The sequence below is a fragment of the Prunus persica genome, chromosome G1 (genome assembly GCF_000346465.2).
Source record: "Prunus persica cultivar Lovell chromosome G1, Prunus_persica_NCBIv2, whole genome shotgun sequence".
NCBI lineage: Eukaryota > Viridiplantae > Streptophyta > Magnoliopsida > Rosales > Rosaceae > Prunus > Prunus persica.
Window position 1 is genome coordinate 28,382,530 of NC_034009.1, and position 24,794 is coordinate 28,407,323.

Here is a 24,794-nt window from a genome sequence, read left to right on the forward strand (position 1 = left end):
TCTGCATGTGCTGCTGGTGGAGCAGCTGCTGGGTTTCATCCACTTTGGACGAAAGAAAGTTGTTGTGCTCCTGAAGCCTCGCCATGTCCTTCCGTAGGGACGCGATTTGGACTGCCAGCTCGGCTTCGGCGGTTGTTTGGGTTGCAGGGGCTTTCCCGATGGGAGTGCATGGGGGTAGCGCTGGGCTAGCTCTGCTCTGCCTTCCGAACGGTATGCCTTCTTCCGACAAGAACGTGGGTACTGAAGTGGTCCCCATGTGTTTTGGAAATGGTGGGTTGATAATTTTTTCGATTTCCCACAGACGGCGCCAAACTGTTGATGCGAAAAAATGGTTCTGCACGTATATCGTCAACTTAGTGATTTTAGGCCTTCGGTAGGTGACTGTCCTCGGTAGATGTTCTACTACAGAAGGGAGAGTACCTACAAAAGGTCACGTTCGGTAAGTCCTTGGAGTACCGGTGTGGTACCGGCCGAAGGCTCTCCGATGCTTTAGTAAGTACGGTTTTAGTAAAGATAACTGACAGATCAATCGATAGCGTACCGTTAGTTCTGATCCCCTTTTTTTGGGGATATGGGTCTCCTTATATAGGCCTTGGGAGGTGTGCACTGTACTCATATTTCCTATGTGGGACTGTTGACATGGAAGCTGAGCATGACACGTGCTCGATGGTAAAAGAGCCAAGATAGGTGGCTTCGGTAGGGAACATGCCGAAGGGACTCTGTGATCAGTGTCGATCCTGTCCACGTGTTCGGTCGTCATAGGCCGTTTATTTACGGTATAAACAAAGTGAAAAATAAACAAAAAATACAGAGCATAAACAAAACCCCAGCTATTTACAACTGACCTACTAATTCAATAGCTCAAAGCCACGTCTCAAGACACCCAGTACTCTACCACTCATGCATAATATAATATCTAAAGACACATCTCAACACACCAGATAATCATGAGACAGCTTCAGCTAGAATGGGAATGTGCGGTAGCACAAGCCTAATTGAGAACAAATCAAGACTAATGATAGAAATCTATCTGACTAGAAAGAGTTTTAAAAAAAAAAAGACATCGGGAAAGAATTGATTGACTTCAAGGTATAATGTAATGAAACATCCTATGAATTAGTGGCAACCACAATAATGACTCCACTATAGCCCTCCTTTCAAAGGTAAGAAAATGAATGAAATTGGCACAATCCCTTCAGTTTTTTCTTAACAAAATAAGAGGTCTGTATGTATTCTCTGCTTTATCGATATCAAAGATAAATTAATAAATAAACCATCAAAACTGTATAAAATGTTTGTAAGACATGTACAATTACAAAATTATAAGTTCTCCTCTGAAACAAAGTTCTCTAAGTATCCATACACAAACAAGAAAAGCAAAAGCTTAAAAAGTTAGCTTATAGCAAAATCAATGTCCCCATTTCTCTAAACCACACCTGCTGGTGGTAGGTTCCCATCTTCACTCATTTCCCGCTTTCTTTTAAGCAGACAATGATCAAGCACAAAAGAGCAAACTTTTAAAGAACTCATATTACACCAGATATAGTTCTAAAGAAAACTTATCCATATCCAATATGCAAGCCCTAAAGTTAGTAAACAGAGTTCTAAAAAAATATGTCAAATTAATAAGCATTATTCTCAAACAAAAAGTATGATATGGTTGGGAGTTTACAAGTTCAAAATGATATACACATGTTAATTGTCTTCAACTTTAGATATCATCTTCAACAAAGAAAATACATATCGATTAGACTTGTAAGAAGGTTAAATGCAATGGTCATAAAGACCCATAGTAAGCCACCAAATACCAATCAATAACTGCTACAAAAACCATAATAAAACCATAATAAACTAAAAATACAACAGCACTAAAATGCCAACACAACATCACTACATTAGCAATACACTAGCAAAAAACCCACAATACGACATCAATAGCAACAACAAAACAACAGCAGTGCAAGCATCAGTCCACAAAGAACAAACCCATTCACTGTTTCAAACAAGGGATCATCATACTAAGATCATTTCAGAGAAACCCCAAAACCAATTTCAGTGAAACCCCTAAATCAATTTCAGAGAAACCTCTAAACCTTCAACCAATTTCAAACAAACCCCTGAACCAATTTCATAGAAATGCATAAACCCTAAACCAACTTCAGAGAAACCCTGAAACTGTAAGAAAATGACGATAAACAGTACCTGTTCAAGGTGAATGATGGAGTTGAACTTCGATGAACAGATTTCGCTGGGAGAGGAAGAGAGAAGAGAGAGTCAGAGCTGAGCAACGAGAGATTGAGAGCTAAGCGACGAGAGAGTGAGAGCTGATCGACAAGAGATGAGAGAGTGAGAGCAAAGCGACGAGAGAGTGAAGAGAAACTGAGAGACGGAGCCAAGCGAGAGAGCTGAGAGAGAACTTCAGCAAAACTGATTGAGAACTTCAGCAAAAGTGATATATGTGCAATAAGGGGACAATAAATATATATTTATAGGTTATAGTTCCAAATTTTTTTAAAAAGGGTGGTATTTTCAGTTACAATTATAAAAATGGTGGCATTTAGAGCTATTTTCCAATTTTTTCACACAAAAGTAGTTTATTTAGTTTAATATTTGTAATTAAGTAATATCTTATTTAATTATTTTAATTAGTAATTATGTTCTAATTATTAAATATTTTAATTGATTTCGTAAATTACTTAATAAATCATAATTAATTATATTTAATTCTTGTAAATTATTTTGTGGACTTTAAAATTAGTTTTAATTTTTGAAATTATTTTAAAAATAGTTTAGGACCTGTTTGATAACAATTTCAATTTTTATTTTTGTTTTAATGTTTTGTGCTAGAGTATAGAAGAAAAAGAGGGTAAATAGAAGTGAGAATAAGAGTGGATATGAGATTGAGAGGGAAGGTAAGATGGTGACAGGACCCGATCCAAATTCCGCTTTGGAATCCGAGTCAGACCCCGTGCGTGTCCGACACTTGGCAAATGTCAGGCACAAATGACCTATTTGCCCTTCTATACAAAACACGATAAAATAACAATGTTGACTTCTACCGAAAAACCGGCAGAGTTTCCCTTGTAACTGGCTCAATACCAAAATATTTTTACCTGCCAAACAAGTATACATATATACAACCAACTGCCAGCATATGTATATATACATTCCAACATTTCAAATGTCAATCTAGGGCAAAACATCAGAGCGACTACTAAATGTACAAAAGAGTGAATCTGTTTACAAAACAAAATCCTACATCAGAAGAAAGGCACGGAAGATGGGAAGTGGCTTGGTGGTGGATTCATGTGCACGTCTATTTCCTGGGGGCGCAAAACAACAATAAGGGTAAGTGGACCCAAAAACAAAGTTTAGAAAATACCATATGAACATACTAACCTCACTGTAAAAACAATTATACAAACGAACTTCTTTTCTATATTTCTGCAATCAATGCATGTATATAACTATACATTTGAAAACAGTTGAAAATCATCACCTAGGTGTACCCTATTTCTGTCAAATCCTTATATCCGTCAATTCCTTGCATCACCATGGGTGACACATACTCACAGGTCTCAGTGACACGAGGTCAGTCCGAGCCGTAACTCGCAGGATTCAGGGAACCGTAGTCCACCTTTATCCGCATTACTCGCTCCACACAAGTTCGAGTACCAAGGAACTCGTGGGGCAACTGTCAAGCATGCTGACTAAACCGTAGGCAACAAATATAATCCGAAGGCAACATTTAATAACTGGGTACAAGGTGATTGAAGAAAATATAAAGTTTCTGAAGCAAAACTGTTGAATAATTCACTTTCTGTAACCTTTTAAATTCTGCTGCCATTTATCTGATAATTAACGAGAATATCCGTTCTTATAAGCTTTAAAGGAAATTTCACTCGGCAGCATGCAACATAAAATATTTTATAGAATAAAACAGCTGATAACTGAAACTGAACTGCTTAAATTCATTTATTAAAACAAAGAGTCCACTCACTGATAGTTCGAGCTCGCTGGACCTCTTGAAGGTCCCTCCTGCGGGTCAACTGGTGCCCGGGTGCCTGATTCAATGACCATAATATTCTATTAATACAATATAAAATTAAATTAAAAACCCTACTCCCGGCTCCTAAAAGTACGTGCAGCAATTTAAAGTGATCCCTATGCCCATAAAACCTTTCCTTCCACGTGGGGTAGTTTAGCGGTATCTTGGGACTCAAACAGCGCTAAGGTCCAAAAAGTCAATCCGGAACCCCACAGGTCCATGACCTCACAATATGATCCGGATGCCGCTAGAAGGTCCAATATGTCTAGGACACATGTCCCGAGGGTATTGGTGTCGATCGGACGGTCAGAGTAATCACAATCATGTAATCGCATAATTTCTAAACCCTCGCCCTAGGGTTCGCGTTTTCGGAGTATCCGAGACTCCGATTCACAATCTGTCGAATCCTACACGTTTCTAAAATTATCTCGAATAACATATCTAAAATTGATTACGATCCAACGGCTCAACCGTATTGAACCCGATAATCGCACAATATGGAAAATCCGTTCGAGGCTCAAACGGTATCCAAATTGAGATCCGCGAATTCCTATGCGCTCGTGACGACCTAAGGATTGCATCAGAACACAGTGCCACTGCACCACACTCGTCCACGCGCCGCCGCACGTGCCGGCAGCAATGGGTGTCCAAAGCGATAACGCATCGCCAGAAAATCTCAAAACCAAGGCTCCAAACTCCTATACTAGGTATAACACCATATTTGGAACCACTTGTGTTCTTGGACCTACCCCAAAAACTGACCGGAAGTGGCCGAATACGGAGGCCGAAAACCGGCCTAAACTTCAAGTTCAAAAATCCAATAGCTACACTGAGAACTGATTAATTCCTACCCAACAGGCAGCTAGAATAGCTCGAGAGGTTCAAAATCCATACGTGGCTCGACTGAAACGGTGGCCGGAGGAGGGAGATTGGCGGCTGTGAAGATCGGGCGATGTCGGCCGCTTCTTCTCCAAATTCCGGCGAAACCGCAGCGGCTGGAGGCGGGAGCTGGCTGGGGTTGGAAGAGGACGTCGTCCCGGTCAGTTTGGTACCGATCCCGTCCACAGGCGTGGCCGGTGGCTAGAGTTGCGAAGGAGAGAAGGAGGACGACGCGGGAGGGAGAGAGAGAAAGAGAGAGAGAAAGAGATAGAGAGAGAGAGAGAGAGAGAGAGAGAGAGAGAGAGAGAGAGAGAGAGAAAGAGAGAAACTGAGGTTTTTTATAAAATCTGATTTTTCAAATTACCATTTTGCCCCTTGTGATATTTTACTCGTATTTTCTTCGTTAAAGCTCCGATTCGAGCTCACTTCGTGTCTACGAACTCATTTCGTCGTGCTTTACGCAACGGTGTATGTGGAATTGTCAAATTCCTTTTCGGTCAAACAGTCAACTTTGCGTTCATAATTTAGTCAAATGGCAAAATTGTCTTTCCGCATAATAAATTACTAATTAAATATGAATTTTATGTTTGGGTCATTACAGATGGGAAGATCCAAAGATAGGGGGATGAGTAACAAAAGTGAAAACAAAAATTAAAAATTGAAATGTATTTGAAATTCTTTTCACTTTCAAGTTTTTTTTCACTTTTGTTACTCCTCCCTCCCATTCTCCCTTCTCATCCTTTTTCTCAATCTCACTTTCATTTTCCTCTATACTCTAGCACAAAAAATGAAAACTGAAAACTAAAATTGAAATGTTTATCAAACGAGCCCTTAAATTATTTTAGTATTCCAAAAATGGATTACAAACCCTAAATCTAAGTCTTGAACAAAAAAAAAAAACTAGCTTCCAAACTTATCTCAACTTGTTCCAAAACCGTTAGCAAGCCTCAAACTTGTTTCACTCAATAATATGAGCTTATTAACAAATGCAGCCTATAGCTGAACTGATACCATTTGTAGTTGCACTCGCATATTTTAAGTACAACCCTAATAAAGTGAGCACAGTAACTTAAAATTTCTGGGATTAAATTATCAGAGAGCTCAAAGAGACAGTTTAACACTTGATGTTAGAAAGATGAAGAGTAAATGTTTGGAGACCCTATGCCTGTTTTCAAACACCAAGGAAGACAAATGCGTTTTGTGTTCAAAGTTCCTGCATCACCTTCACCAGTTACCGTTGGAGTAGGAAGGAACTGGTTCTACTATCTTTGATCAGGCTCCATGGCTTTCAACGTTTCTGAGGTGTAGTAAAGTTTGCAACAAACGTAAAAAGGCCGACACTAATTTGCGTAATTTCCTCAGGCAACGTACGTTTCATTCACATGTTACTTGACTCAACTAAGATACAAACAAATACAGAAAGAAGAACTAACAGTTGTGTAGAATCTGAAAATAGAATGTCAACATGCAAAGTTTAAACACTCAGATGCTTGTCATGTAGAATCTGTAAATGGGATGCAAGACATCAATGTACCAATCTTGAAACACTAGCTTAAGCTAAGAAGGAACTTACTTCTTGTAAATATAAACAATTTTATATTTTAATTATTCTTTATTTTATGAATAATTAGTATTTAAGTATTTTAATAATTTCATAAATTACTAATTAATTATATTTACTTATCTTAACTATTTTTTTGGACTTTAAAATTATTTTCAATTTCACAAATTTCTTAATAAATACAAATTATTTATATTCACTTATCTCAAATTTAACAACCAACCAATGTTTCTTCAAATTGGAAAACATGTTCAATAATAGAATCTTGGAGCCTATTACTTTCAGTTTGGTTTAAGACTTTCTGCATAGAGTTCAGTTTCTTCTAACTTCTCAGTTTTATCAAGCTAATACAGAAACAGGAAATTACTAGCATCATATCATGCTTTTTATCCACCTTCACATCCACGAAGATCGGATTCTAAAACCTTCAATGATAATGTGTTCTTTTAAGTTGTTGTTAAGGCAAAATAGCCTAGTGATAAAGTGAACGGCATTTTAAAATAAAGTTGCAGCACATGCTCAGAAATACTGCCACTAGGAAATACAAGGAGCTATCAAACTCCTATAGAAACCTTCTAAAACCTAGCCTAGCTTGAAAAAAACTGTCTCAAACTCCGGCTCACACAAGTGAAACATTTAATTTCTTATTTCAAAGGGGTATGACATCTTACATGGAACGAATAACTGAAATATAATACGGCGGACCTCCCTCAATTGTATTCATGATCTTGAGAATGACAAGAGCAGGATCACACTTGTACAGCTAAAGAGCTTGCCTAAAAGTCACAAGGGGGAAAATGACATTAATAAGCAACTGTACCATAGAGAGAGAGAGACCTATGCCGATGAAATTTCGTCGGTAGAGACCTATACCGGCAGACATTTGCTGGATATTGGACCATATAGAGAGAGAGAGAGAGAGAGAGAGAGAGAGAGAGAGAGAGAAGGGGAAACGTAGTTCATTTTTGTCGATCAATAAAGCCACAGCCTTACTTTAACTTCACACGAGCTTGTGCATAGTGCTCCATCCGAATCAAAGCTTGTGTCCATGCATAAGCTCCACATATTCATAAGCTCAAATGCCTTAGATAATCACTGCCATTGTACAAACAAAATGTCATCAACATCTAACTGTAAAGGGTATAGAGGGATTCCAGCCAATGATGAGGAACCAAAGTAACTATTAGGCTTCGATTCTTCCAAAATGAATAAGAACAAAGAGACCTTCAACAATCAGATTTCATTGCTATCAAATTAAACAACAAAAACAGACTGATAAATAGTAATTAAGTAATATCTTAGTCTTATTTAATCACTTTAATTATAAGTCATATTTTAATTATTATTTCTTTAGTGAATACTTAGTATTTAAATATTTTTAATTAATCTCATAAATTAGTTGATAAATAGTAATTAATTAATTTTTAAAAGGCTCATTCCATCACTGTGAGCCGAGCCTATTAGAGAACACCACGTAGTCATAGGTGGGCTGGGTTACCTTTATACCGACCCAATCAGATATGGTACCCTAGATGTCGATAAAGGGCCTCCCAGCCAAAACCTGATAGGACAAAATGTGAAACAGTGCTCGGGCATTCAAACACCAACCTGACCACTGTGGTGCCGCATATCACTAGAGGCGCACTGATGATATACAGGCCTAATCAGACTCCTGTCAAGTCAGTCACTCCATCCGCCTGATAAACAGCCTGGCAATGGAAGGAGATCAGTTAATGTACTTCCCATCCAAGGTCATGTGTCGCCTCGCCCGTTGACCCCTAGGGTGCAGCCTGGTAATGGAGAGTGATCATTTAATGTGCCTCCCATCCAAAGCCATGTGTCGCTTTGCCACATGATCCCTGTCAGATATCATGGTGATCAGAATAGGCCATTTAATGTAATCCAGTCCCACCAGGAAGAAGGAAGATAAATATCTCCTCCTTAAATATCTTTGTCTCTTCTTCTACCCCCTATAAATACCCTTCACCTATATCTGGACAGAAGTAATAAATATTCTCACCTTACAAACCTCACATCCTTTTCCTCCATCTCCAAACCACTTCTGATGTCACGACCCCATTTGAAAAATAAGGAATATTCTCAAATCATAGTGTGAGTCATACCATAGTCATAAGAATAAAATCCTACAACCATGATATGATGAGAAATATAGCTACAAATAATACAAATTTAATTAACAACACAAAATCAGAGTCGCAGTAGCTCGTAGTTAAATATACACTAAGATTTTTATCAAACGGTTGACTACTTACAATTATTAATTACACAAATCAACAACAAAAGCCCAACAACTTAGTTAAGACCCGCTTCGTCAAACTTCTTCTTTAATCCTGCACATTCTATTAGGGTATGAGCATTCTAATGCCCAGTAGAGTATCGTCAAACCCCTCAAGGCCAACTATCATAGTTAATCAAAGTGTCATGCATCAAACAACACAAGATACAGAAATTATGCAACCATACCAGATAAATAAATTTGCATATGCGGTGATGCCATGAACTCACTTCCTTCTAATCCCACTAATTCATACCTTAGGGCAACAAGCCTGCATGTCTCATACCATGCGTTTTACCACTGCGGCTTCGAATACCCTAAAATATGAACTAGTGCTCATCCGTCCCTTAACCCAGTTTTCTTTTGTTTACGAATTTATCAATTTTCACTTTTCATTAGAGGCCCTACTGCCATCACCTCAATATATTCAAGCCCTGCTCCTGTCACCTGAATATATTTCACATTTTTTTACTCAGATATATCTAAGGCCTTCTCTCACCCTTTAGATATACATCAAACGACACACACACCCTTAGCACCACTGTATTTATGATGTATATGTAATGCAACGCAAACATCATTTATCTCTGCTGAATAATAATACAGATAATAATAATAATATTTCAGATTTAATCACATGAATAATAATATTCACCCAACGTTAAATAATATCCATGAAGAAACGTCAAATAATATTCACCGAGCAAAGCAACAATAATATTCATATTTATAGCACTATATATAAGCATCAAGATTAAAAGTGATATAGCCCAATCATCGGGAATCTGGAAATCCTACCTCGTGTCTAACTAACTTAACCTTGTGTGGGTTCATCCTCGAAAGTACGCAGAGTAGAACACCTAATTAAGATAATTTACAGATTAAAATTCACTGGAAATAAGGAAACATGTTTGAATGTCCTACTGGTGCATGTAGATATAAAACCCCATAATACGCTCGATAAGTTGTTCGACCCGATCATTACTCCCTTAATCTCACGTCCAATCAAGCATAGAACCAAGCGTCAAGGAAAAACCAATCTATTCCCCTCCTATAATAGCTCTACTCTTTTGGACGTTTAAAATCTGGTGGTTCGGCTCTAGACTCATAAAGAAAATTTAAAACATCAATTTAAAACAAAAACTTCAGTTCTGCTAAACATTTAGGTTGGAACATGTTAAATTTAAAAATTCACTAAATATTGAGTTTAAATCAAAATAATGTAAAACTTTCCATATCACAACTAGACATAGAAACATTAAAAATATCAAAATTTGATAAAAAGTAGGGTTAAGGAAGCATGTCAAAATAGAAACCAAAACAGACCAAGCTGCAGAATGTTCTTTTCTTTTTCTTTTCAGGTTTGTACACTTTATTTTGAAAACTCACCATAATTTCAATTTACAACCAAACTGGATAAAACTTTCCACATTTGAAGAAAATACGTGAAAGTAAAACACAATAAAATTTCATGAAAATCGAAGTTCAGGAAGTTTTCAAACACCTATTCAAAACAGGGCATGCAGCAAAATCAGAACAATTCTAGTAGCATAGTCTCCACTTGGTGACAGGACCCGCCCCGAATTTTCAAAAATCCGAGACGAATCCTGTGAAAATTCCTGACATCACCTCGATGTCGGGGCCACTTCTAAAACTATACCTTTTTTCCCAAAATGGAATGAGGGCACGAGACTGTCTACCGAAATTTCGGCAGAGTCTCCCCTATAAATTGAATATTTCCCAAATTTCAACCTGCACAAAATTCACTATTTATATCCCAACAGGCAGCACACACAATATAACTTCATGCAATCACATAATCGGCCTCTGGCCTTCAAAAAATTCGAAACGAAACCACCAACAAATTCTAAACACAATTATGAACTCCAAATGCGATTTCCATCATCTAAATTCCCAAATATTAAACGTACAAAATTTAAACCTCCTAACAAGACTGCATCTTATTTTCACCTAAATTTCAGGACCAACAACAAGATCCGAACCAACCTCCATCACACAACATGAGTAAAATTTAACCCACAGTTGCACCTAGGCATTACCCTAGGCTGCCTACGTACCCTCACCGAGGGATCAAGCCACACGTAGTTCTCTCATACAGAATTTCCAAAACCATCAACATGAAATCAATTACAGAAATCCCAAACAAAATCTTTTTCAAACATCATTCGTTCCCATCTCAGTATAATAATCATTAATTCATCTCTCTAATAACCACATAATCTCCCCATACGCCGGTACTACCAACGCCACGTATGGGGTCTGTCAACACGCCGGATAACCTACATCACGTGCAACCTCAACATACTATCACATAATATCCCCATACGCCGGTACTACCAACGTCACGAATGAGGTCTGTCCACACGCCGGATAACCTACGCCACGTGGGACCTAACAATCATATAATCTCCCCATACGCCGGTACTACCAAAGCCACGTATGGGGTATGTCGCAACACCGAAAAATCCTACGTCATGCAAGACCTCAACATCATATCACAATATCTCCCCATACGCCGGTACTACCAACGCCACGTATGAGGTCTATCAACACACCGGATAACCTACGCCACGTGCGACCTCAACATCATATCACAATATCTCCCCATACGCCGGTACAACCAACGCCACGTATGAGTTCTGTCAATACGCCGGATAACCTATGCCACGTGCGACCTCAACATACTATCACATAATCTCCCTATACGCCGGTACTACCAACGCCACGTATGGGGTCTGTCCGCACGCCGGATAACCTACGCCACGTCGGACCTAACAATCATATAATCTTCCCATACGCCGGTACTACCAATGCCACGTATGGGGTCTGTCTCAATGCCGGAAAATCCTACGCCACGCGAGACCTCAACATCATATCACAATATCTCCCCATACGTCGGTACTACCAATGCCACGTATTAGGTCTATTAACACGTCGGATAACCTACACCACGTGCGACCTCAACATACTATCACAATATCTCCCCATATGCTGGTACAACCAACGCCACGTATGGGGTCTATCAACACACCGGATAACCTACGCCACGTGCGACCTCAACATATTATCACATAATCTCCCCATACTCCGGTACTACCAACGCTACATATGGGGTCTATCTGCACGCCGAATAACCTACGCCACGTAGGACCTAACAAACACAGAGTGGTACTTATAGTGTAATCAAAATTCGGGGAGGTACCTATGGTAGTGCGTATAGCACTTCAAACTGACATTCTAAACTCTTTTTATACCTTTAAAAATATATATTAAGTTCTAAAGTTGTATAAACCTCACCTACAATCTAGCATCCGATAATTCTCGAATTCAAAACAAGAAATTAATATTCTAATCCTACATCATTAATAAAACTCAACAATGCTCAAGACCTGTCACTAAGGACATTATAATCCTCCTAGGAAGGTAAAACTACATCAGAAGACTCGCAGTCAATCAAGGGTCAAACTACCCAATCTTGGTCAAACGGGCCCACGGGGCCCACGACCTTCAAATTCCAATCCAAAAGTTCTTATGGGTTCTGCAAGGTATAGGACACTCGTCCTGCAAGTTTGGTCCAAATCAGATTGTCGGATCGCTCACGATCGCACGATCTGGCTGTTATTATAAAACATAAACTTTAAATTATTAAATCAGAACATCTTGGGCTCCGATTCACTATCCATGAATTTCTACACGATCCTAGAAATACCTAGATTAACCTATGATAAATTCAAGACCATCCAACGGTCCCAACCTATCGAACCCGGATAACGCGCAATAGGCGGTATCCATTCGATAGTCAAACGACGTCCGAATTGAGATCCGCAAAATCCTACGCACTCGTAACAGCCTAAGAATCTCATCGAGACAAAGTGCAACTTCACCACCCTGGCCCACGAGCCTCCACACGCATCGGCAACGCTGGGTGCCCAAAGCGATTACGCATCGCTGAAAAATCTCAAAACCATGGCTACAAACTCCTACCCTAGGTATAACACCCTATTTGGAGCCACTTTAGTTCTTGGACCTACCCCAAAAACTGACCGGAAGTGGCCGGAATCGCAATCCCAAAATCGACCAAATTTCAATTCGTAAATCGAATTACCTACGCTAGGAATTGATTGAATCCTACCCAACAGGCAACTAGAGCATGAAAAGTAGGTGAGAAACCATACCTCATTCATCGGAATCGGTGGCCGGAGGAGGGAGATCGACGTCGGAGAAGTTCGGACGACACCGGCCACTTCTTCTCCATTTTTCGATGAAACCACGGCGGCTGGCGCCGGGACCTAGCTGGGGTTGGAAGAGGACGACGGCCCGGTCATTTTGGTACCGGCCCCATCATCATTGGTGGCCGGAGGAGAGAACGGCCGGCCAAAACATGGCCGGTTGTAGCTGCGCGCGCGAGAGAGGAGAGAGAGAGAGAGAGAGAGAGAGAGAGAGAGAGAGAGAGAGAGAGAATCTGATTTTATCAAACCATTTTTGCCAAAATTACGGTTATGCCACTGAGGGTATTTTGATCGTATCTCTCTCGTTACAACTCCGATTCTAGCCCACCACGTGTCTACAGACTCATCTCGCCGTGCTCTACGTAATGGTATAGTCAAAATTCTCAAATTCTTTCCCGGTCAAAAAGTCAACTTTAAATCTAATAAAATATTTTAGGGGTAAAATGGTATTTTTCTCTCAATAAATTAATATTCACTAATTTATTTAGGACCGGGTCGTTACACTTGGAAATTTCACCCCAAAAAAATCAATTTAAATTCAAATTACACAAAACCAACTTTGAAATAACCCTTGAGATATCCATTTTGATGTAACAAAATCCCATAATGAAATTGGAACAAAATCACATCGAAATAATTTAGAACTTCACAAAAACACACTTCGAAAGAGATATATGTCACTGAGGCAATCTAACCAATACTTGATTTACAACTAGTACTCAAAGAGACAATAAGAAGATGAGCTTCATACCTTCAAAGAATCATTTACTTGAGTTGATAGTGGCTAATTTGATCAATTGAATGATAAGTAACAAGCCATTTGAGAGAAAGTACACATCTATAACAAGAAATTCAATATAATCAATGAACAAGTTTTGTTCATACCAATTTTTAGAGAGTTATAATGGTAGCATTTTGCTGACCTTTGGATATGTTATAAAGAGGAGAATTTGGAGTAACTATCATGAAGAAATCATAGTGTTTTGAGTTTTCAAAATGAGTGTTCTGGACTAAAACTAGGGGTGGGCATGGTCCGATTCAGTTCAATTCTCACCTCAAATCAGAATCGGAATCGGTACTATTTAACCGATACGGTTCGGTCTAGTTTAAGCAAATTTTTTTAAAAAACTGGCCAGTTCGATTCTGACCGGTTCCAATTTTGAACCGGATTATTAAAAAAAAAATTTATTTGTAAACTTTTATTTTTTAAAAAAAATAAAAATTATAATAAAAAATTTATTTTTTTGGCTTAAAATTTGACAAATGATCCAATTCATACAAAGAGAAATTTTTTGAAATTGAACTTGGAAAAATATTAATTATAAAATTTAAAATATAGCATTGGATTTTAAAATTTTGTAATAAAATAAAATAAAATAATACAACCGGTCCGATCCGGTTTGGTGCAATGTAAAATCAAAATCAAAATCAAAATCGGTTGGAACCAGTTCGTTTCTATTCCAGTCTAGTTTGTTGACTTTTTTGGTCAACCGGTTTTTTTTTTTTTGAATTTTTTTCACCGGTCCAATTCTGTGTTCCGGTTTTCTAGTCCCGATACCCACCCCTAACTGAAATTGAGGGAAGGAATTAGGGTCGAAGACTAAAAACAAGTTCCACTCTAAACATTCCCAAGGTGTTTATAAAAGTGCAATCAACCTAAACTTTTGACATGTTAAAATACACAGAATTTCAAACTTTGATGAAGGAACCAAAGTCATTTGAGTACAGGAAATCATAGAAACATATTAAAACCGAGCATACTATTGCGAAATCAGAAAATGGTACACATACTGTGATCATACCAACTTTTCAGAGCCTGTGCTAGTCAAATTGAGATGAAATTGGAGAATGTTATAGGAATCACATAGATGAACAACTTTTATGGAGGAAGTTTTCTCATTTGAGCTTCTGAAATTTGAGTTCTTGGCAGCTCCAAATGACGAATTTTGGATTTTGAAGAGGAACAAAAGAAGAATGAGGATGAAAATAAGGTGAATGAGGAAGAAAGGGATGATACAATGAATGATGAGGATAAGAATAATTTCATGATTGAAGAATCTTAGGCTAGGTGAGTCATCAATTTAGAAAAAAGTGATGATACAATGAATGGGGAGGAAGAGAATAAATTCATGATTAAAGAATCTTAGGCTAGGTGAGTCATCAATTTAGAATAGGTGACTCATCCTTTCATAAATAGTGGATTTGAAAACTTGAGGCAAGGGGGGGAGAATGGGAGGAGGGTGGTTTGATGCCCTTCACGTTTCATATATATATATTTTTTTTAAGTTTTTTTTTTGCCTATAAGGGTATTTTGGTAATCTTTCACACATAGGGGTATTTTTGTCATTTTTGTCCAACTTGAAATTAAACACACTTATTTTAATAATCTCCATCCAAAATCACTTGATAAAATACCCATAATCATTCTCCACCATAATATTATTTTTTACTAAAATATGAAAATCCACCTTGAATTTTTCGGGGTATTACATCTGACTTAACCATCGGAGGGGGTTCAACTGGGATAAACCCCAGTTCGCTCCTATTCTGATAACTGTTCAAAGTGAGTAGGTCTCTTTCATAAGACATCTCAACCAGGAAATCAGGTATAGGCCCTAACCTTAATCCAAGTCCATGCCATACGCTATATGAGAATGATACATAGTTTACAAATTATTTTAAAATTTTTTTGTAAAATTTTTTTAATACAAAATTAGTTTGTTTAGTTTAATATTTTTAATTAAGTAATATCTTAGCATTATTTATTTACATTAATTAGTGATTATGTTTAAATTATTATTTAAATATTTTATTTTATTTCATAAATTACTTAATAAATAGTATTTAATTATATTTAATTAACTTAAATGATTTTGTGGACTTTAAAATTATTATTTTTAAATAGTTTCAATTATCTAAAATCCTAGAAAATTATTTTAGTATCCAAAAAATGAATTTTAGCCTCTAAACCCTAAATCCAAGTCTCAAACCAAAAACCCTAACTTCCAAATTTGTTCCAAAATCATTCTCAAGCCTCAAACCCCAACCATAAGCCTAGTCTAGGGCACTTATGACTCGATTAGGCTTGGATACTAGTATAACTCACCTAGGGTTAGTACCACGTAACCGGACCTAACCCTAGTTAGTTGAGTATGACGTGAGGAAGATTTTAACAAGTGGTTTGTTGTCAGAATTCCGACAAAACTTGCCAGAAGACCTCTACTGACAAATAATTATCGACAGAGGTATATATATGCCAGCAAATGTTTGCCGGCATATACCTATCCTAGTAAATTGTCGCCGGCATAGACCTATCCCGGCAAAAATTTGTTGGGAGTTTTTTTAGTAAATTAAAATTTAGTCTCTTTAGTTTAATATTTATAATTAAGTAATATCTTAGCTTTATTTAATCACTTTAATTAGTAATTATATTTTAATTATTATTTCTTTAATGAATAATTAGTATTTAAATACATTTAAGCCAAATTAAAATAACAAAAACCAAACCAAGAATGCCGCTTAGTCTGACTTGGGGGATAGCGTTTCCATTGAGGTGGTAGTCATAGTCATGGCGGCCCGACTAAGACTACCCAAGGAAATAGGGCCACCAAGTTTCCAGGCCCGTCTGATATCTGCAATCCCATACCAGCCTAAAACCAATTCATTCAAGTTATCCAATCCAATCCAATCTGTCGACCTCCATACTTCCTAGAAAAGCCGAAGAAACTGTGACAGCATTGCTCGACGTCATCTTCTTCATCCTCTGCTTCCTTCTTCCACCTGCAATTTACTAAACCTTCACATTTCTTCAGTCCCAATCCACCATGGCAGCTCCATCGGCACCTCTAAACCTGTGCACAGTGCTCAACGAATCGAAGCGCATAGTCAACGCCCACTCCCGCCACTTCTTAGCCATCTCAGTCCTCTTCCTTCTCCCTCTCTGTTTCTCCTCCATCGTCTACCCAACAGTCCAAAACCTCCTTAACGAACCATCCCCAAACAACTCCAAGATATTCCTCCAAATTTCTACTTTCAATCCTCATCAACACCAACCCATCATCGCCACCAAACCCCTTTGTATCGCTCTATCTTTCTTCCTCTTCATCTTCGTTTTCTCTCTGTGTGCCGTGGGCTCGATCACCTTCAGCGTATTTCACGGATTCTATGGCCGACCCGTCAAACTCATCTCCGCAATCAAATCCGTTTTATTCTCCTTCTTCCCCTTATTGGGTACTGTTCTTGTTTCCCAGATCCTTGTCTTATTGGTTTTCACTGTTTTTGGGCTAGTGTTGTTTTTGGTGGTTCGAGGGGCTGAGCTGATGGGTTTTCAGATGGAGTACAATTCCCCTTATTTTATTGGGTTTTTAGCTGTTCTTGCGATGGCTCTGTTTCTGGTTTTACTCTATCTTCAAGTGAATTGGACCCTAGCTTCTGTGGTGGTTGTGGTGGAATCAAATTGGGGCTTCGGATCCTTAACTCGAAGCACGAATCTGATCAAGGGAATGAGAGGGGTAGCCTTGTCTTTGATGCTGTTTTTCGGGTTTTTCTTGTCGATTTTGGGGTTCTGTAGTTGGGCTTCGGCATTGGATTTGGATGGAGATACTGATGGTTGGAAGAGTTGGGCATTTGTAGTGCAAATTGTGGTGACTTCCACTTCTCTTATGCTGCTAATGCTCTACAACACGGCAGCGAACACGGTGTTGTATATGTATTGCAGGGCTCTTAACGGCGAGCTCGCCATGGAAATTGCAGAGGAGTTTGCGACGGAGTATGTGAGCTTGCCCTTCGACGATGGAAAAGTCCCTCATCTTGTTTCTGTTGCCTATACTTGATGAGTCAGGTGAGTCAGCTCTGTGATGGCTCATCAAACTGAGAATGCTTGCACTCCTTTGTTAGTGTAGAGTTTAGTTCATCAGACTTTGTGTAAAGAAAAAAGGAATAAACATCAAAGATATGTGAAAGATGCAAATTGGGATGTAAAAAATGTTAGTGAGTTTAGGTCATCGAACTTGTATGAAATGATGTTAAGTATTTGAGTATCTTCTTGTTTCAACGTTTTTACATTGATTTAAAAAACCATTTGCTTTGTTTGACGTTTTGGATTGGCCTCACTCTTGTTAGGCGACACAAAAGTTAAACAACCATTCTGGTTAACATCGAACACAAGAACAAGGGAGGGATTTTGAGGAGGACTGGTTTTAACTTTAATGAAACATTATGAAATGAATGAATGATTTGATATTAAGCATAAGCGCCATGGCAAGCCATTGACCCAAAAAAGCCATGGCTTGCAATTCGTTGTTGACAGTGCTGAGCAGAGCTCACAACCTAATGAACGGCCCCAACGGCAACTTCTTAGACCTCTCAGTCATGTTCCTTCTCCCCCTCGCTTTCTTCTTGTCCACCGTCGTTTACCCAGCGCTCCTTGATTTCTACACCAACCCATTTCTCACAACCCCTGTTTCTTCTTATGAGCTTCAGCAAAGCCAACCTGCCGTCCCCGACATGACCCTTTTTACTTTCATCGCCTTCCTACTTTATGTCTTTGTCTCTTCTCTGTTGGCCGTCGGGTCCGTTACTCACAGCGCCTCCCACGGGTTCCTAGACCGACCAGTGAGGCTGACCTCGGCCATTAAATCGGGGCTGGCTTCCTTCTTTCCTCTGCTGGGTACCCTTGTGGTCTCCCAGGTGGTGGATTTGTTGATTTTGAAGGCGTATGGGCAGTTTGTGTCTATGATTGGGCCATTTCATTTCATTTTCATGGCGTTCTCTGTGGTGAGTACGATTGCTCTGTTGCTGTACCTCCAAGTGATGTGGACCCTTGCCTTTGCGGTGGTTGTGGTGGAACCCAGTTGGGGTTTCGGTGCCCTGCTGCGAAGCTGGCGTTTGGTGAAGGGGATGAGAGTGAGAGGGGTTGTCTTCTCTATGATGTTGCTGCATGGGGTTTTCAGTGCAATGTTAGGGTTTTTTGGCTGGGTTTTGGAAATGGGGTCGGAGGCGGCTGGTAGTGGATGGAAGAGTTGGGCAATTGCTGTGCTTCTTGGCCTGATCACGATTTTGCAGATGATGGTGCTGCTTTGCTATGGAGTGGCAATCACCATCTTGTATTGCAAGGCAGCTAATGGTGAGGAGGAGGAGGAGGTGGTGGTGGTGGTTGTTTCTGATCCAATGGAGTATGTAATATTGGCTTTGGAGGATGATGAGAAAGGTTCTGCTTCTGCTGGTGTTGGATCTGTTTAGGCTTTGAACAATCAAGTGCTACGTGAATTCAGTGATGTAATTTCTCAACAAAAAAACAGTAATGTAAATTTTAACAATAGACCACGCAAGCAAAAACAGCCGATCGAGTACTGTGACAGCAAACTTGCCATTCAGATAGTCCCTAAAATTCAACAGAGGTGAACCTGCAATTAAGCTCAGACAAAATACAAAAGTATGTGCATCTCAGTTAAACCCAATTTTTTTCAAATTTCTATACAGCGCATGTCATGACTTACCCATGAAGCCCTGAAATGAAACTAAGATCTCAAGGCCAATTACGGCCCCCCACAAATGAAAGAATATTGAAATGTCCCCCTTAGTAAAATCAAAATGGCCTAAGTCCCATTAAATCACACTTGATCACAGCATTCTAGTGTTAGCCAGGCTAGAGGATGATGCTTTCAGTTTGCCAACCCGTTCATCTTGATCAGAGCCAAAGAGAAGGTTACTCCAGTTTGTTGACCTTTGGACGATTCTAGAAGGAACTCTATCACTATCTTCTCCACCAGATGCGTCATACCCATCACTGGTCGACCTTGATAGTGGCATTCCCTTCTGACCAGCTGCAGCAGCGGCAGGCAGACCCGTAAGCCGTCTTGCCTCTTCAGCTCCTGATGAGGACACCCGGAAGGGATGGATGTCAGGTGAGTCTAAACTGCTATCAGGAGAAGAAGCAACAATCCCTGTGGAGCTTGACATTGCTCGGCTTGTTTGGAAAGCACTCCGCGCTTCAAGCTGAAGAGGGGCCAAACTAGTTGATGTCTCAGTAAAGCCTTTGTCAACAGCTTTAGCCGAACCCTTTGTCAAAGCATCCATGGGAAGGTCGGCTGGGAGGCGCACCCGCTTCGTAGTTCGCCTTCGATTATTGTCAGGCCTTGGAACCATTCGGCGGCCACTGCTGCCAAAGCTGCTGTCTCTTTCTAGCCCAAAAGGAGCATCACGTCTCACAGGCTGCAGGATCTTCGACTTCTTTCTTGCCTCTGCCGCAGCTTTTGATACCTCTTCAGCATTTAATCTTGCCAGAGTCCACGGACTGATCTTTACTGCTGTATTCTTCTTCTTAACTGGTTCCTCTCCCACCATCTTTCTTCCATACGAACTGACAGATCCAGTCTCTGGGGGCACAACATCAAACTGGAAAAAGAAAGCAACAAAGCAAACAAATCAGCCCATTTTCATTATTCTAATATCTAGATTGTCACTGGAAATACCAGCTCCAGGCAATACAAATGATAGGACATGGGGGAGAATTCCTCTAGAAACACATCAATTGGGAAAGAACTACCCATTGGAAGGCCAATGGATTTTGAAATTGTGAACAAGTGTAAACAGATCGGGGAGCATTATCTTAGATCCACCGTAGCAAAATGGTTTCCGGTCAAATTACCTGATCTTCAAGGAACAGACGTGGAGGTGTACACCATGCACCTCGGTGGAAAGTAGTAAAGGAGCTTGCACTGCTTAATCCGGTAAGTGAGCTAGCAGGAGACATTTGGGGACTATGCTGACCTCCAACTCCTTGTTGCTCTTGCTCCTGCTCCCTCAAAGCAATGATGTAATCATATGTGCTGATTCCCTACACAAATTCAGATTAACATTATTAGCTTCTAAAAAATATATGCTGCGTGAAAAAGGATAAAGATAGGCAGATAACTTTTGGGGAAGAAATTAAGGATGTGAAAATGGGAAAAAATATTGAATTAACAAGCATTTCATTGTCAAGCAATTATTACTTTTTATTCACTATTAGAGGGATGACTAACAACTAGAGATAAATACACATTGGAGGCATGAAAAATGGATCCCCAAACTGCAACGATAAAAATAATCCAGACAATTATAACAAGGATTTGATATTCTATAGTAATATAAATGGAAAATTTAACATGATCGTGTAGGAAGCAATTGCAATGCTAACCTTCTTTATAAGGAGGATGTGAAAAAAGAAAAGTTGTGCAAGTGGCAAGGTTGCAATCATAGCCAAAAGGGTACACACCGCCTGCAAAGTTGAAGATTAGATTTCATTAGTTCTAGAATAGAAGCACAAATCAGATAAATAGATTCTCTAAACTAGCAAAAGCCAATTACAGAAAGCTGATTAGGACTTGGGCTCACTTGAACAGAGACAATAGCAGAACACTCACCACCACAATAATGAAAGGTGCCAAAGAGAAACTGCTCCCCAACTTCGAAGAAATATCCACAGAGAACTGCTTCCTCTCAACAATACAGCAGATAAGCACGAAGATTCCAGTTGACCATTGTAAAATAAGCTGCAATCTCAACCCCAAGGTGTACAAACCATGTACATACCTGTCAATAATTAGTCAAAATAAAAATAACTTGAAAATTAAAAAAAAACTTACTTTGACGTGATCTTCAGGTCTTGGCGTGTTGCTTTTGGGAATTATAGCAGAGAAAATAGGATAAACTGACCATGTAAGACCAGGAATAGTTCACCATTTTTGACATTGTTTAGAAGACTATCGAGGTTAACAATTGGGAAGGCCAATGGTGAAAATGAAATTGATTAAAAATATTGCCAAGCAAAGAGCCCCTACGAGTTCCAGAGTAAAGCTTCTATAGAGATCATTGATGACTTATGGAATCACTGTCAAAATGTCATCAAGATTTTAAAGAGAGGACCTTGATATGGTTGAATGGCGAAAAGAAGATCCATGTGTCTGGAATGGGAACACTCTCAAAGGCGGGTTATTAAGGTTCTTAATATATACAACAAGAGACAATATGCCGGTGATTGTAAGCTTGATTATATGAAAGATCCTAAGAAAGGAAAACAATGGAAGGTTATGCTTACCAAGAGGAGAGAAGTAACCATAAGCGTGAAAAATTGTCGGTAATTCTTTTTTCCAATACAGTTGTTAAGCCACTACAAATCAAAATGGAAATGGCATTAGAGGAATTACAAAGACACAACATAATAATATTCACCAAACTAAGATCATGCATACCCGGCAGTGATGATCAAACCGGTCAACACATTTGTCACAAACTCTGCAGTGTTTGCTGTACTTGAAAACCTGATGCAAACACTTATTCACATCACTTTGTACACAATCAATGCAATAATTTCAAGAGTGGCTAGTGGATGGTTGCACGTAATTTGAGTTTGAGAAGATGTCAAGAATACAATAATTCCCAACATGTTAATTTTTACTCAAGCTTTCTCCTTTTGAAGACAAAAAAAGAGTTAGTCGAACACACCCTATTTAATTCTTCAGTAGGATATCTCCTAAATGAAAACCCAAACTAGCATGCAATGCCATTTAACTGACACCCCCAATGAGTCCTTTCCAGTTTCCCCAGCTTGTTATAGATTATAGAACACAACTGAAAAAATGTACAGTGGAAAGCATGAATCTTTGTAGAATTCAAGTTCATTTGCACACCTCTACTTCACACAAACTGCAATAGAACATGCCTTCTTCGCTCATGTGTTGTACAGAAGATTCCTCACTCGAACTGGAGCAATTGCAGATATATGCACACGGAGAGAAAGCCAACAGGAAGCACGATGAATGTTCTGATTCATTCTTTGTTCCACCTTCACTGGTGGACATTTTGGAAGTCGCATCTTTGCCCAAAACATCCTTATCCAGAGGTTTTCCTCCAACTGTTACAGCATTAGCATCATGCATTGATGATGTTGACTCCCCACATAGTTTAGAATCTTTTGTTCTATTATGCTTTTCATCGGCAGGAATGTTGAGATATTTCTTTGACCTAAAAACTCCTGGGTCTGCAGGATCAGCAGCTGCACACCAAATATATAGGCCGAAGACACATGTAATCTGAAGAAGAAAAAAAAAAGGGAGCTACGTTACTTCTTATTGAGAAGAATACATAGGTAAATATACCATATCATAGGCAATCGTGACAAGCATAAATATATTTCGTTGACAGGCACATCAAACACACTACTTGAAGCTTTAGATTTCTTTTTCTTTTTTCACCTTTCATGAATTAAAACAGAGTACCATCTATTTCGAATGATTGCCTTCGTACCATCTTTAGATTTCCCTGAGCTAAGTATCCTTTTGTTCTGCATACTTCTTTCTATCAAAATTCACCAGCAATGTGAAATTAAATGTGGTCTAGATTCTCAAGGCCGTGAAAATAGAGAGCAACATAGATTGGCGCCAGAAACTTCAACTCAATTATCCATAAAATTAACACAACTGGTTTGCTATCAAAGAAACGGCTGCGCGGACTAAAGATAGTATTTTTCATCTGAAGAGGAGTTTGCAACAATTGCAGCAATTACTTCAAAATTTCAAACGACCTCATATCAACAAAATAGAAGGACGTCACACGAAAACCAAATGATGTGCTTTTGCTCACAAAGTTGCAAAAAACTCTGTTCTTTTAACACATCAAGTTTGGAATTCATGCAACTGAAATCAGGAGCCGTACAAGGCACATATACATGCTTAAAGACAAGCAACCCATTTCCCTTATCAGCTAAAGCAACGAGTTGATGACATCTCGAAGAATCCGCGGATAAGAACCAAAATAAATGAAACACACAGGAAGGAGCAAGAACCCAGATTGGAGAAATTATTTTAGGCATATATAACTAAGCACGGATCTCAGTTCTTAAACCACAAAAAATGAGTAGAAAATCATATAAAATGGGGGATTCAAGAAAGTAGCTTACAAGAGGAGTGTAGAGGCCCATCACAACATACTGAAAAATCCTCTTTCCAACAAAAGGAGCAAAGAACACATAGAAAGCAAAGGCCAACGCCAGAAATACAGCAACAGCCACCACCTTCAGAAATAAACAAAATTAGTACATCAATTGGCTGAGCTAACAACAATGCTAAGATTTTTGGAACTATACCTGGAGTGGATGGTAAGGAAGTTGCCATCCATGCTTCCTCATTTTCTGTTTGAATACTGCTGAAGACCCAAGATAGAAAAGAAGACGATACAATGTATGGGGCAAGAAAAAGAACGACTTGGGTATCTTTAACTTGTTTGTCTTTTATTTATTTTCCTCCACTTTCCCTCATTTTCCGGGAAAAATAAAGGTAATTGATTCACTATGGAACAAACCCAACAGAGATTGCATGAACATTTTCCAGGAGGGTGTCTAATCAGAGAGGAAAAGGAGCTCAAAGGTGGAGATAGATATGACAGGCAAGAGGTAGTGGGTTTATGAGCAACAATGAGGAAGCTTTGTCCCGGCTCACTCAATCATAACCTTATGTTATGGAAGGTGAGAAAAAGAGAGGGTCTTCGCTGGTTTTGGGTTTTCTCTTGTTTCTTCTTGCAAGGCTTTTTTACTTAGCAAAGATCTATGACTGTACACAAATGAGATGAGAGAGAGAGAGAGAGAGAGGGTGTGTCTGGTCTGGTTTTTCTTTCCTTGCCTATAATTACCTACAACCCACCTTTTACTTTTTTATTGTTTGTAGCGTTACCTTTTCCTCTGGGCAAATCATGTGTCACAGGCCATTGTTTGCAACAGACAGT

General features: G+C 39.1%; 3 protein-coding genes across 3 annotated transcripts; 2 read left to right on the forward strand and 1 right to left on the reverse strand.

Annotated features, from left to right (window-relative positions):
- Positions 16,615 to 18,127, forward strand: LOC18790595. The gene has a single exon (XM_007222496.2). The coding sequence runs from the start codon at positions 16,859 to 16,861 to the stop codon at positions 17,864 to 17,866; it is 1,008 nt and encodes a 335-aa protein (XP_007222558.1). The 5' UTR covers positions 16,615 to 16,858; the 3' UTR covers positions 17,867 to 18,127.
- LOC18789048 lies at positions 18,222 to 19,353 on the forward strand. The gene has a single exon (XM_020563913.1). It carries the CDS (start codon positions 18,318 to 18,320, stop codon positions 19,272 to 19,274), a length of 957 nt encoding a protein of 318 aa, XP_020419502.1. The 5' UTR covers positions 18,222 to 18,317; the 3' UTR covers positions 19,275 to 19,353.
- LOC18791390 (probable protein S-acyltransferase 22) lies at positions 19,418 to 24,794 on the reverse strand. Its single transcript, XM_007221943.2, has 9 exons — positions 24,160 to 24,794; positions 23,974 to 24,087; positions 22,706 to 23,107; positions 22,268 to 22,336; positions 22,114 to 22,185; positions 21,440 to 21,568; positions 21,214 to 21,294; positions 20,683 to 20,871; positions 19,418 to 20,429 (listed from the first exon to the last, which is right to left on the reverse strand). Exons 1-9 carry the CDS (start codon positions 24,199 to 24,201, stop codon positions 19,656 to 19,658), a joined length of 1,872 nt encoding a protein of 623 aa, XP_007222005.1. The 5' UTR covers positions 24,202 to 24,794; the 3' UTR covers positions 19,418 to 19,655.

Bases quoted from the DNA above. Each gene is read 5' to 3' on its own strand.
- LOC18790595 (XM_007222496.2), top strand. From the start codon at position 16,859: ATGGCAGCTCCATCGGCACCTCTAAACCTGTGCACAGTGCTCAACGAA.
- LOC18791390 (XM_007221943.2), bottom strand. From the start codon at position 24,201: ATGAGGAAGCATGGATGGCAACTTCCTTACCATCCACTCCAG. The intron at 23,108-23,973 runs GTAAGCTACTTT...TTTCTTCTTCAG, and splicing joins TGGGCCTCTACACTCCTCTT to ATTACATGTGTCTTCGGCCT. The intron at 22,186-22,267 runs GTATGCATGATC...TTTGATTTGTAG, and splicing joins GGTTTGATCATCACTGCCGG to TGGCTTAACAACTGTATTGG.
- LOC18789048 (XM_020563913.1), top strand. From the start codon at position 18,318: ATGGCTTGCAATTCGTTGTTGACAGTGCTGAGCAGAGCTCACAACCTA.